General features: G+C 34.6%; 1 protein-coding gene across 4 annotated transcripts in view; it reads left to right on the forward strand.

The window, feature by feature from the left end:
• Hex-A (Hexokinase A) overlaps positions 1–14655 on the forward strand; it is a 50461-nt gene that overhangs the window by 32831 nt on the left and 2975 nt on the right. For all 4 annotated transcript variants that reach the window (XM_076373190.1, XM_076373189.1, XM_031988979.2 and 1 more), the window contains 5 exons: positions 10365–10527; positions 11097–11452; positions 12161–12260; positions 13159–13513; positions 13956–14226. In XM_076373190.1, coding sequence (XP_076229305.1) covers positions 10365–10527; positions 11097–11452; positions 12161–12260; positions 13159–13513; positions 13956–14226 — 1245 coding nt within the window. The remainder of the gene's footprint in view (positions 1–10364; positions 10528–11096; positions 11453–12160; positions 12261–13158; positions 13514–13955; positions 14227–14655) is intronic.

Genomic DNA, 14655 nt, shown 5'->3' on the forward strand with positions numbered 1-14655 from the left:
TATAATCTAAATGCATAAATAAATTTGTAAATTTATAATTTAATGATAACAATTCATTTAGTATGAAATGCCAACAATAAATTTAAAGATGTACAGTTCAGATAGCAGTCTTCATTCTTGTGACAAAATCTGGGACGATGAAACTGAAAACGAAAATTAACGACGCGACTGCATTTATGGATCAAATGCAAGTTTGAGACTCCGGTCCTGTGTTCGATCAGGTTTGAAATCGACCTTCACTTTTGGGGAACCGGTAGAAAAGGCAAGTGACCTTTTCCCCCTTTCTCTCATCGTGAAAAACGCGAGAGACGCATAAAACATGCGTGCCGGGAATCCCATTCTGTTATCAATTAAACTTTCCAACCTCGTGACATGTGTAATTTGCTCGTCGTCGGCGGCTATCGTTCTACATTTCTTTCCTTTCTGTGACGCCTCGTTATTAATACTTGCTCCACATTCGATCGGCTGAAGGAAACCACCGACAGTCAGATCGAAACGGACGAATTATGCTCCCGTTTGCGAGTCCATCGGACAATCGTCTCGACGCAGGCGTAACAGCGAGTTGATATCATGAAATTATGTAAGTCGTGAAATGGAGCTAGGATTTATCAACAGTTGGTTCGATAATAGAACTTCAATTGTATTAAACCAATAAGCGTTTTCGTAACCTCGCAATCGAAAGGATTATTAAACTTCGTTTAAGAAAACGTTCAAAAAAGCAAAGTTTGATAAATACTTTTATATAAAACAGTATTAAATGTCAAGTACTAAATATCGAAAATCAATTTTAACCATTAGAAAATTTTTCTAAAAAGTGCCACCAAATATGATTTTATGAATTCGTATTATGAATATTAATAAATTTTGTAGAGAGAAATTGACTTAACCTTTTGCACTCGAAGTACTCCTCACAGGTCCACCAACAATATACTGCGTTGAAGGTCGAACTGTTTAAATTTACAGTTAAACTTTAGTTGCATGTTCCGTGTTTTATTGATTTCAGTATTTAGTCGTTGATTTGATGGATGAAATAAAAAAGTTTACTATTCACCATGGCAAAAATGTTCTGGTGCAAAAGGTTAACAGAGAGAGATGAATTCATGTTTAATTCTCTATTTCACGATTTGTACGAAAATATGAATTTACATGAGCGTGGGAAGTCTATGCATCATTGTTACAACACAGCTCGTGTACTTGTTAGTATATATAGATTAAAAAGACAGGCCCCTCTAGGTCATTTGGCCATTGTCTTTTTAGTCTTCCTGGAACATTTAATGGACTGGTCATTTCTGCTACTAATTAATTTTCGTGGTCCTTTATACTTTGGTGGTAAACCGTTGAATACTCGTATGTTTCGTTGGCCACAAAGGGTATGTTAAAGGGATATTATGCAGAATGTAGTTAGAAACATACTACGGTGACTTTGTAATTGTTTGTAGTATTGTTTTGATTATAATCTTTATATTATTTTTGTATTTAAATCTAGAATTACCGCACCCATCAAAATAACAGGTTTTAGTTTTCTTATTTCGCAACTCTTAATCTCTTAAAAGCATTAATGTCCGAAATGTTTCGAAAAATAAATAGTTTCACTTCAACGTTATAATCAATGTATAAGAAAACCGAAAAAAGTGTATTGTTATAACTTTTGTAAAGGTTACATATTGGTCACGTTAAACGCTCAGTTGTTCTAGTGTTAAGGAGAATTTAGATGTGCGATATTTGCAAAGACATTTCTTTTAATGTTAGGTTTATTTGCTTTCGTTTAGTTTTGATGTGTTTTCGCCAAGTTAATTTGTCTAGGAATCTGTAGTAAACTAATTAAGCGACACTTGATTTTTGTAATTTCCGTTCTACAAACTTCCTCACGAATCTGACTCGATATTATATGGCAACGGGTTAAGCGTTAACGCTTAGCCAATACCTAAAAGGGACTATGACTATGACCTTTCTCATTAATTTTAACTGAACTGATTTAACTGGTTTCATTAAAAACTTATAAAAGCAAAGAGGTATATGACGAATTGCAAATAACACCAGTACAAGACTTACTAAATAACAGAAGAAAAAATGAACAAAAGAAAAGGCAATGCGTAGCAACTGAAAACGTGAAAAATCTCCCCATTTGGTTGGCTAACTGTTAAAATTCGCAGTTTACACCGGTTGACGACTGTTCGGTGACTTATGAACGACAGCGCGCGTCAGGAAAGAAATAAAGCCGCTTTAATGATTCCCGTGGTTGGTCTACGTTGACGCAATTCGCGTTAGAATAAGCGAATATGATTTGCAGCCGTGCATCACCGGTTCCAAGGTCTTCGAGATATCAGCCAGCGACCGCGGAGAATCCGCTACCGCACCTGCACGCCCGATTTCGTCCGGAATATCGCACGTGTGCGAATGCGGGCTGTTTACGCCGGGTTTATTGATCCGGTCTGGCGGGCCAATGTGTCATGACCCAAATTGCCTAGCCGTTTCTTTCGTTGTTCGCTCTCGGATAGGAGAAAATGAAATTCAAATTCTCCGACGAAAGGTTCACTCTTCACGCTGGAACTAACACATGGGTCAAAGTGATCCATTTTGAATTTCTGCTTTTACGATTGTCATAAAGATGATATTTTTGTGAGAAGTCGTTAAATAAATTGATCGATTAATGCGCATTCTGAAATACGAATCAAAATCTCAATAAATGCACTCTTATGGTTTATGTAGCGAAATATAAACTAGTTAATTGGATTGTTAAAGCTACAGTAGCTTTTGAACATAGGGTGTTAATATTAGAAGTGCCAAGTAATCGAATTGATTAGGATTCAGATTTTGTATGGAAAATATGAAAGTGCATTTGTTAAGATTTCGATTGAGTTAGATTCCAGGTTGTGTGTTACCTTATCGAATCATTGAGGAATTTCTCAGAAAAGCAGCTGTGTCTTTTGAATACTTATAAAAGAAGGAATCAGGAATGAGTCATTTTAATCCATCTAGTTATTCTAGTGTTAACTACTATAGACCGTCTGTCAGACCGTTGCATTCATTTCTGTTTTCTTGTTTGCAGCGTATCTGACCTTCTTATGTCATGTATCTTTCAATTAAAGTCTAATTTTCAATTATTAAACTAAACAACCATAACCAACATTAATAGTTAGTAAAGCTTTTTATAATAGTTATACAAGTTGAATGATTATTCAGAATGAAGTACCGAAGTTATTTTCTTTAGGCTTAATTCAGACAACTCTTTTATAACGACACAGATTATCTCGGCCATTGAAAGATTCTGGCAAGGTAAACACAGATATAAGCTCTTTGTACACATTGAAAGTTAAGCAATTTCCCCGAATTCTTTCTAAAGAAACTTTAGAATTCTTCCTTTCAACTATTTCTTTTGACATTTTTAGGAAAGTTAATAGTATTATTCAGGTAATAACTAACCTTTGTTTTCCCACGAAAGAGTTTATTGTAGAAATAAAAATAATACTTTTTTCGGGTTTATTATGCTGATTAATTTAATCTAAAGTCGAACTTCAGAGTTTTATTACATTTTCCGTTTCAAATGCTTATAAATTAATTTTATATGAAAAGCTTCATATATATCGATTGAAAAATAGGTTAATTAATTTTCTTAATTAGATGCAGCGAACTCGAGTATTAATGAAATACATAATCACTTGCACTGTTTTGTGATTGTACGCATAGTGCAACACTTGGGCTAGACGAACGTTTGTTTATTTTTCGTCTTTAATATTCAATTTGAAGAGGAAGGTTATCGAATAACGTTTAACTTGATTATCGAATCAAGAAACTAATAAATTAGCTGGTTGTTTTATTGTGTCTGGTATCCAATTGTTTACAATGGTTAAATAAATCATCACATAGATTAGATAAAACTGTATAGAACTTAATGCAATCACTGTTGCCTAGTAACTCATTTTTTAGATTACTTTGTATGATAGTATTTAATATTTACATTTTTACAAGTCAATTAACATTTTCGATAATTTCGATATCAATTACACTAGAACCATTTTCAGTATTATATATTAAGTGTCGGAGCAACATTCGATTAAATTATGCTTTCGATATTGTATCCTAAATTGAATTGCTAAATAAAACAGTTACTTTCCACATATAAAAAGTAATTCGAGTCACAGATAATTAATACATATAACATTCATTGAAACATTTCGTCGGTAAAGTTCCTGTTATTAACAATTCTTCGAATCCACTTTAATGTTACTTTTATATCCAACTTTAATGTTAGGTTTACTTAATAACAGCAGTTTGCAGTGCACCTTACTCATGGCATGACTATGATGACACTGTCTTAATATTTCCTTGCTTTACTTAGTAACTCTACATTGTTGCACGTACGTAATTCGAAATTTAAACAATAGAAACGTTTTAAAACTATCTTAACACTAAATTTAATTAGATATTAATTTTCACATACATTATTTGATAAAAATTTACGTCAATGTCAATTAATGCAGTTACAGGAATACATATTCTACTCTCTATCTTGGAAGCACTAATCTCCAAAATCACATGCATGGACCATTGTTCTAGTAACAGTACAATAAAGTATACAACAAATCCCATACTACAAATGTATTAACACTCATCCAACCGCCTAAAAAGAACTACAACTACAACCTTTTTCATTAACTTTAATTGAACTCTTTAACCTAAAAACTTATAAAAGCAGAACAGGTATTCGATGAATGGCAATTAACCCCAGTTCAAAACTTACTAAACAACAACAGAAAAAACACACAAAACAAAAGTCACAAAACTTTGTTCAATGAATCTAGACATTTCATTTTTCCGATTTCGTGAAGTACTTAGATACTCGACCACATGCTAAGCGTCAACATTAAAAAATAAAAAAATGTCAACATTCGAAATCGTTCCAATTTAACAATGCACCGATAAAGCATCTGTCACATGTTGAGTGAAAGTAGAGAAAAAGAAGACGTCCACCAATAGGCTCCATTCTGTTTCTATATGGACAAAGTGCGCGAGAACGCGCGAAAACATGTTTACTATTATCCAATCACGATTTCCTCGGAACCGAATATGATGTCACGAGCCGCAGACAGAGGAGAGCCAATCGCTTTCGCGAGGCGGTTCACGCGCCGTTTTACGCGAATTGTCGTTGTCGGCGGAAAAAGGAAACAACGTCGCGTGCGTTCAACGAACACAACTACCAAAGCCAAAGTTCATTCGAAGCGTTCGCTAACAACACGCGGCTCTCCCGCGGTAACGGAGATGCATTTCTACAGCTTTCCACGGAATTGGACTTTCTCTTGAACGACGTCACGATGTTTCGCGTTGCGTTAGAAATTCCGTCATTAGGGGATACCTTCAATTTGGATAGTAATAGAGCTTTTTGCCCGGCTTCTGGCTGACTGTTGATAGCATCGTGATGATTGCTTTCCGAACGCAATTAGGGTAATTAGAAACCGCGTAAAGGCACGAAAGCTGGGGATGCCGCGCGTGAAAGATGCTGTTCTCGAGAGTACGTTACTCGAGGTGAATAGAAACTCGTGTAATTTCAACGCAATGGTTTATTAGAGTTGGATTACCTCTGCCTTTTTTAGTAGTTCTGCGGGTTTTAATGATCCTGGAATGTGCCGCGGGAATTAACATTTTCAACGAGTTTTTCTCTTCGAGATGTTTGCAAAAAATTGCAGGTGTTACGTAGTACGATCGAATTCTGCTGATGCGTGTTTGTGACATAGTCATTCTATTCAAGTCATTCGTCTGTTATCAACTTTTGAACTTTGTGTTATACTTAATGATTTCGACAGGGATACGAAGAAATGAATAATAAAAGGTATACAGAATGATTGAAAGTTTGACGATTGATAATAGAAATCATGGAATAACTGGTATTTAGTTTAGTGACTATGAAACGATCGCATAAAAATGTCAGTGGAATTTGTCCAGCGTTTCCAGAATTTTTCAAGTGTTTTTTCTTTTTCTTTTTTCACAGAACAGAATTTCCAGTAAAGGATATACATCTTTTTTACTGCCTGTTGTAAAAGTGAGAAATCGCATAGGTATTTGCAATTTAATTCCTGCAACCCATGTTATCGACTAATTTATTCGGATATTAATTTGACTAGTTGATTGCAGGTACTTACGAAAATTGAAACTTGTGTAGTCGAGACAATTACAGTTTAATCGGAGTTGACCAAGTTTAAATAAAACAATTATTCCCAGGAGAAAATAGTTATTAATTTGTAAACAATGTAGGAGTTATTTGAAGTATAATTAAACTTTTCTTCTCATGAAGTAATTTTTAAAAACAGAAAAACAGAAATGAAATAACATTCCTACCACTTTAGTGAGAAATGTTTTGTCAGATTATCTATTATTCAGTTTTTAACTTACGATTCTTTAATCGACTATAAATGCAGAAAATTTCCGGTTTGGGAACTGAAAAATATTTAGTGACGCAAAATGCGTTCAGTTCTGGGTTCTACAAACAAATTTTTGCATTCCTCTGTTACGTTTACGGACGTCCGTTAAATCGATATTCAGTGTCGTCGCTCCGTACTATACTTGATTCTTTACGAGACTTGTCTGTTCTCGACTCTCTCGTTACTCTTTACAGTCTGGGACAAAATGAAAGTTCATCCACCTGTTTTGTCTATTCTTTAAGACATACGCAAGAAAATATTTATTTCGGCTATTCTACAGGGAGCACACACCATTATACGTAAATGTAAGAAGGTATATAAATGAAAACAGAAAAATATGTAAAAAAGTTGAGTTCTTATCTATTATCAGTTACCACTACAGTGTGCGCGAAACACAAAAATTCTTTTGTACTGTTTCTATATCGTACTGTACTATTTTGCATCGAATCATGAAAATGAGTCGAAGAAAGTCTTTAAACAAAAGTGAAACAAATGAAATTCTATTATTACGAATAGAGAAATATTCTATTTTAGATTTTACAACACTGTTGTATAAAAGTCAAAAAGGAGTGTAAAATTTGTTAAAGAATCCAGCAAATTCTGAATGGAAGAACAGCGCAGGAAGAGAAATCGAAGAAAGCATTCAAGAGAAATTAATCAACTAGCCTTGTGTTGCAATAAATAAATAGAGTGGCACGTGTTTTACCGCGATCTCAACACTTGAAATGTAGAAAATTGCAATCCAACCACAGAAAAATATGTTTAGAGTTCGCGGAGAGGAATACTCGTTGGAAAAAGCAGCGAAGGCAAATTATATTTAATGATGAGAAAAAACTTGCTTTAGATGGTTCATATGGATGGAATTTTTATTTTCACGATTTATGAAAGGAAGAAATCGTTCTCAATCGTTGACAAATGAAGGGAGGAAATGTGTGAATAATTGAAGGTACATTCATTTTTAAAATTGAAGAAAATATTATTTTTTCAAGAGACCACGAACCCACTCGAACAGCTAAGTCCGTACAAAAATATTTTATTTAAAGAATACAAAAGTTTTAGATTGGCAATCATGTTCTCTCGACTTAAACCCAATCAAAAGTGTTGGGATATATTTATTATTAATGTAACTCAAAGGAAAATAAACAAATTCTTTTAATGCATATATAAGCATTATTAAATTCTACTTTATTAAGAAGTTATACAAAAGAAAAGAGGCATTACGAAATTTTATTAAATTAATTGTTCATTTTGCAGATATATTTTTTGTATAGTGTACTATCATTTCTTGTAAACTATGTTTTATATACCTTTAGAATCCTATGGAAATTGGTTAAAAATATGTATTTTCTTGTGAATGTCTTGAAAAATAGATAAAAATGATGAGTGAATTGTCTTTTTGTCTCGGACTGTATGGTTGCACGCGATTCTTCCGGACTCTGACTCTTGGTTCCCGCACACAAACGCACGCGGCTGCACACAAAGGCCCGCTTGCATTCTTTCAACTCGGTCAGACTCGAATACATTCTCGGAATCGCATCGTTTACAGAATCTAGGCGTTCCAGTATAGTTTTTTTAATCATTCAATGACACCGCAAAGTCATTCGTGAAATATTTAAAATAAAAAAAGATGTTAATATGAAACAGATGGGAATGCTAGTAAATATACTGGATCTAAACACAGTTTCCATTCTCAATTATAATTGATAATAAGTTAGAATAAACTAAAATAATAATTTAATGCTGCCTATTCATAAGCGGTACACTTTGATGACATAATGTATCTTGGATTTTCCGTAAAAACAAAATTGAATAACGAATGGAGATTATAATTCATCTTCTACATATTTATTTAACATACTCATGACGTGTGACCTTATTTACGTCATGAATATTAATTTATGAGACCGCGTAGCAATTTTCAACGCGAGTAGCATGTATCACTTTAATGTTTATTTGATACGATGTTTCAGTTACGTTAATATTCTTATGAAATAAATGAAGTGTTCGTTACATATTTGTTGAATTTTTAACAATAGTCAAGGCGATCAAGATTATAAATAGGGGATCGAAACAGTTAATTACGATGCAAATTCCCAAAGGACATACTTGATAACTTAGATTAATGAAGCTTTGAAACATAATCCTGTGCGGCTGACCTAGACAGTAACATTCTACTCAAGCGCCTCATCGGTGTTCTATCTCATCGTTTCTCCTCTGTAGTGGTGACTTTGTAAACATCATTGGTTTCAACCACTACTAAGAAGGAAACTAAAATTTTATCGTAAAATATTATAGTGTGGTGGTTTACTATTAGATGATATTGAAAATGTGGATCTTCAGTAAAAAGAGAATTAGGAAAACAATATATATTTAATAAGATAAGGAAAACAATACGGACAACACGTAAAAAATACAACACACGACTCTCGCACCAAAAATGTTCTTCTCCGCTGTCGCTCACCAAAATGTCCCCATGCACGCATTTCCACTCGCTTTTATCACACACCCCCATTCGCTCTGTCTTTCTCACCCTTGCACCCTTCCCACTCGCATCTTTCGTCCATAGTCAAAATTCACGCAGTCACGTACACACTTTTCTCACGGTTCAGTCGCTCAGTTCCAGATACTCTTCCTCGCATTCTTTCAGCCACTCGATATTGTCTAAACGCAGTCACATTATTTTCCAAACATCCCGGCGCCGGTCCGTCGCAATACGACCTGGTCGCCCTCACGCACGCACAACAAACCATTCATCCTACAATATTTTAATCTACCCTAAATATTCTAGATACTACAATATTATTTGCACAGATGAACTAATAATTAAAAAACAACAGTGCATTCTTTTCTCTATCAATCATGATCATTTCTGTATGAATCATATCAAATCAACTCATGATTTTTGAAGAACACATTATATTTGTGAAAATAGAGTCTTATAATTGACTCTAATAATATTAGCTGTGTATATCAGCATTACTAACAATACAATACACTTAGCACCAATAATAACACACAAATATTTAATAATCAATATACTGTCGGATAATGTACTTCGTACTTTGGATGAAGTTCAATGAACAGTTTCAAGGTCAACCTAAAATTACCATATTCGCAAATTGTCAAACTCCAAGTAACTTCTTTCTGCCGAAGAAAAAAGATATCCTAAAATCTTTCTAAATTATGTAAATAATAAACGTAAATCCAATATCCTCGTTCTTCGTTCTGATTTTCCCGCAAAATACCTGAACAATGAAAACGTCGCGTATTCTCATTGATTACCCAAGCTGATCAATTTAATTAATCTCGTACCACACAAGAACCATTCGACACGTTTACCGAAACCGATACAATAGGATTTCGCATCGGACCAATTAATCAGTTCCCCATCGCCCGAAGGGAACAAAGTTTCGCGGAAAGAATAATCCCGAGTGCTTGACCGCAACCCAGCATTTGCACAATTATTTCTCTCGAGGCTCTTACGTCAGTTCACTGACAGCCTCGCGACCTTACATCAACCGCAATTACTCGATCCTTCTCCCGCGCAATAAAACTCGATAATTCGCTCTCTCGTTCATTCCCCGGTGTTTTTCGCAACGTAGCCGGGGAAAGAAGAAAATGAAATGTTCGCGCGTCACGAGAACGAGCAGAAATTCAATTAGCCGTAGCGGAATATGACATCAATCGCAGAGACGTGTCGCATTGTTTATCAATCCGTTTCGACGTCCCCGTACCGAGAAATGCGTAAAATAATTTTAATATCTTTGCCCGTCCACCTCCCGCCATTCTCTGATGGTCTACGTAAGTATTGAGTGCAGTTATGCAACATATGCAGCTGCGCGGACGACACCGATATAGATAGTACATTGGGGAACTGTTCAAGGTCCTCTCATAACGCTGTTACGTGACGTCGATCGATAATAAGATTTTCGCTCGTTTTGCTCGCAGATAAAGGACATCTGCAAGGATCTAGTCCTATCCGATGATCAGCTGCACATGCTCATGGATAGGCTAGACGAGGAGATACAAAAAGGCCTCACCAAGGAAACGCACAAGGACGCCATTGTGAAATGCTTTACGACTTATGTACAGGACCTTCCCAATGGCACCGGTATGGGAATTTAAATTTTTCTTTAGCAGTTGAGGAACAGTCGCTCTCGTGGTGATACATCGTTTGAAACTCCTTACTGTGACGCGTGATGTTATTTAAGAAATATATAAAGCTACTCGAATGTTGAACATACAATTTTTATTCTGTGGAGTCCTCGTGATGATGATAAATCTATACAAGTATGACGTAAAGTAGAAAACTAATATTGACTTTAATTACTCATTCTGTTAGGGACAAGAGCGAGTGAAGATAACAGTTCGGTCTATTGTAGAATCATTTCGATAATTTAAACGTTATTTTTATGGATGAGATGGTGTTTATTGAACGAGAATTTTGAATGGTGAATTCGGACTGTAACTTTTCTCTAGAATTAATGATTTGCTCATTTGAAAACGGAATATGTACAAATGGTAGCTATGAAAAGAGGCATTACTAAATTTATCGTAATTATGACTATTGTCATTAATAGCATTTTAGTAATTTTCCTCTAGTATTTTAAAATATTTAGCCACTACCTAGAAAATAAACAAACGAGAAATCTTTAAAATTGAATTATATATCGTTTGCAGAGAAGGGTAACTTCCTGGCGTTGGATTTAGGCGGCACAAACTTCAGGGTACTTCTAATCACCCTGGAAGGCATGAACTTCGACATGAAGAGCAAAATTTATGCGATACCGCAGAGTTTGATGTTGGGCACCGGCAAACAACTCTTCGATCACATAGCCCAATGTTTAGCTCTGTTCGTGAAAGACCTGAACCTGCAGGATCAGATTCTGCCTCTGGGATTTACATTCAGCTTTCCGTTGACGCAGGAGGGATTGACGAAGGGATACCTCGTTAGATGGACGAAGGGCTTTAATTGCAGCGATGTGGTGGGCCAGGATGTCGTTGCGCTTCTTGAGGAGGCGATAGCGAGAAGAAACGTAAGTGATCTCTAGAAAATTGTTACTCACGAGGGAACATCATTATAGGCTGTTTCATAATATATGGAGACAAATTTAAAACTAAATCAGATAACTATAGGGACGCAATGCAAATATGAAAACAAAAACTACTTGCGAATTTTGATTAAAATGAATTTGACAAAATATAATGTAAATTATGAATAATATAATTGAATATATTATAGAAAATTATCAATAATGTTTTCTACCGTATTCTTAAATGAAAGTAAATTCATATATATTTATTCTTAATAGTGAAATAAACAATAGAAAGTCAATTTTCACAGTTGTAAACGCCACAGGATTATGTAGGAAATAATATTTGTTATTTAGATAGACTTTTCATTTGTTGTATAAAAGAGTAACAATTTTAGTAAGGATTTAATATAGTATATACCTATTTTTTGTTAAAGAAATATACTTTGGAAACAGTCTATTATAAATAGACTTTACTTCACATTTTCGATGTATCTGTTTGTCTTGAATAATTATTGTGATTTATTAATTGTTATGCTCGAATTGTTATATTTAATAGTATGTGACGTGTTGCTTAAGTCGTTCCATTATTTTGTAATGATTGCGAAAGAATACAACTCGGAAACAGTGACATGAATCAAAGTGGCTCGCGTGCGCAGGTAATTATGACTAATTGCGGAACGCTCATAGTAATTCCAATTTCTTGTACAGGATGTCAAAATCGATGTGTGCGCTATTTTGAATGACACCACCGGCACATTAATGTCATGCGCTTGGAAAAACAGGAATTGCCGTATCGGATTGATTGTTGGTAGGTACATAACAAAAAAGAAAGTGAAAGAATAGTCTCGCATAAACTCAAACGTGAAAGTCAATATTTCTTCCTCGAGATAAATATGTACTCTCTTTCCTCCTACATAAAGCAGCATTGAAAGGATAATGATCACCTTAAAAACGAATATCTGATCAATTTTTAATATCATCTCAAATAAAACCTCAAAAACTTAGTTCAACTACACGAGTCACACATTTGCGTTGAATGATCTTCAAAGTTCAAATTACTCTCTTTCCTTCTTTACTTGACATGTTCAATACTGGCGTTTATTTCAGTGTTTTATTATTTGCAATAATAATATTATTTTGTTAAATGCAACAAATCGTCTTTATAAAATGAAAATAAAGTTGAAGAACAAAATCTCAACTTCCTACAGGTCATACTATATATTACAATTTTAGATAAGAACACACGTGAAAGTAATTTAATTTTCTTTGATACAGAACTACTCGTGAATATGTTAAATCTTTGCGCTCCAGAAGCATTTCACTGGAAATACTCAACATTTTCTAATGAGATACCGACGATATTTTCTAAAACTAACTTGACGAGAAATCGCACATAAATCTAGGAACAAAACTGTTTTATTTCAATATTTCACATATTGATGCATTGTACAAAGTTTAATAGTAAATGTCATACTTTACAATGTTGCTGTATCAAATTAATTGGTGATTGAGAGTCGCCACTGGAGTGCAAAGTATTAATTTACGTTCTAATCCATCCGTTTTTGCGAAGAATTGAAGAATTCAATTTCAGTTTTAAGAATCATTAGCTTCTTAAACAGATTTACAAACTACATAGGTAATTAAGCACTTGAAAAAGTTTCTTAGGCGAACGTCATACTAATTCATTCTTTTCTTATTGTATTTAGGCACGGGCACTAACGCTTGTTACGTGGAAAGAACGAAGAACGCGCAGTGCGCGGTGACCGGAAACTACGCGGCCGAGAAACCGTACATGCTGATCAACACGGAGTGGGGTGCTTTCGGCGAAAGGGGCACCCTCGATTACATTTTAACGGAGTTCGATCACTCGATCGACAGAAACTCGATCAACCCGGGCAAACAGCTGTTCGAGAAAACGATCTCCGGAATGTACATGGGTGAACTGACGAGGTTGGTCCTCGAAAAAGTCGTCGACTCTGGCTTGTTGTTCGGCGGCAAGTGTCCCACCGATCTTAAGAAACGCGGCAAGTTCTTCACGAAATACGTTTCCGAAATTGAAAAGTTAGTATCACGAAAGACAATTATAATAAGTCCAGAACAGTTCGAATATTTTATTTAATCGAAGCGTCACAGAATTCCTTATGTCATTTAAAGAAAAGATTACTATTGATTTGCGGTTCTTCATGGAAATTTAGATTTTTTAGAACAGAATTAGAAAAATAAAATTATACCGGAGAACAGTTTTGTAACAGCGAATACTATAAAATGCATTACACTTTGGATATTTTATATATTTTTTGGTATTACGTGCAATGTATGGCGCACTTTTAAGTTTCTTGTAAGTGCATAAAAATTTTTAGTCCAGATATCATAGGTTTCGAATCGAAAATTGGTGCAAAATCGTAATGTATTCGAATTATCCCGGACTTATCGTATATTAATGAGAAAAACAGTGATTTTTGTAGAACTTGGATTTCTATTAAAACTTTGTTTACTCTTTTAGCGATCCCAAAGGTAAATACTCGAACTGCCGTGAAATTTTAGCGGAATTAGGTATACGAAATGTGAGCGACCAAGATTGCGAGAACGTTAGGTACGTTTGCTCTGTGGTATCGAGGAGGGCGGCTCATCTTGCCAGCGCTGGCATTGCCACGCTCCTCAACAGGATGGGGGAGAACAATGTCACGGTCGGCATTGACGGCTCGGTCTACAGATTTCATCCACACTTTCACGATCTGATGACCGAAAAAATCAGCCAATTACAGAGTCACACGGTAAGACTGATGAAAATATTATGTTTCTTCTTCGTTTTAAATTTTCGATATAGTTTCTCGAAGAGATGTACAAGGTGATCTATACTGACGCATTAATGCAAATAACTGTTTCGTATTTTTACATTTCGTTTTTCTACAAGTATTATGGTTTCTAACGTTTCAGAATCAGTTAAATTTGTTTAAAAGTAAATACAATATAGTATATAATATTATTTTATTTGTAAAACACAATAGAGAAGAATACAGAAATAATTTTTAGCATTTACAAATACACGATTAGTGTTCATATAAAATTAAATTAGTATCTCTCTGTATTCTTTATAATCAAAATTTGAAAAGAATTTAATCGCGTATCATATTTTGTAAGGTATTAGTATAATTGTTTTCAAATAAACTTAAGTAAAGTACTGATATAATTGATATAATTGA

This window comes from Nomia melanderi, chromosome 13 (assembly GCF_051020985.1).
Source record: "Nomia melanderi isolate GNS246 chromosome 13, iyNomMela1, whole genome shotgun sequence".
Classification (NCBI taxonomy): Eukaryota; Metazoa; Arthropoda; class Insecta; order Hymenoptera; family Halictidae; genus Nomia; species Nomia melanderi.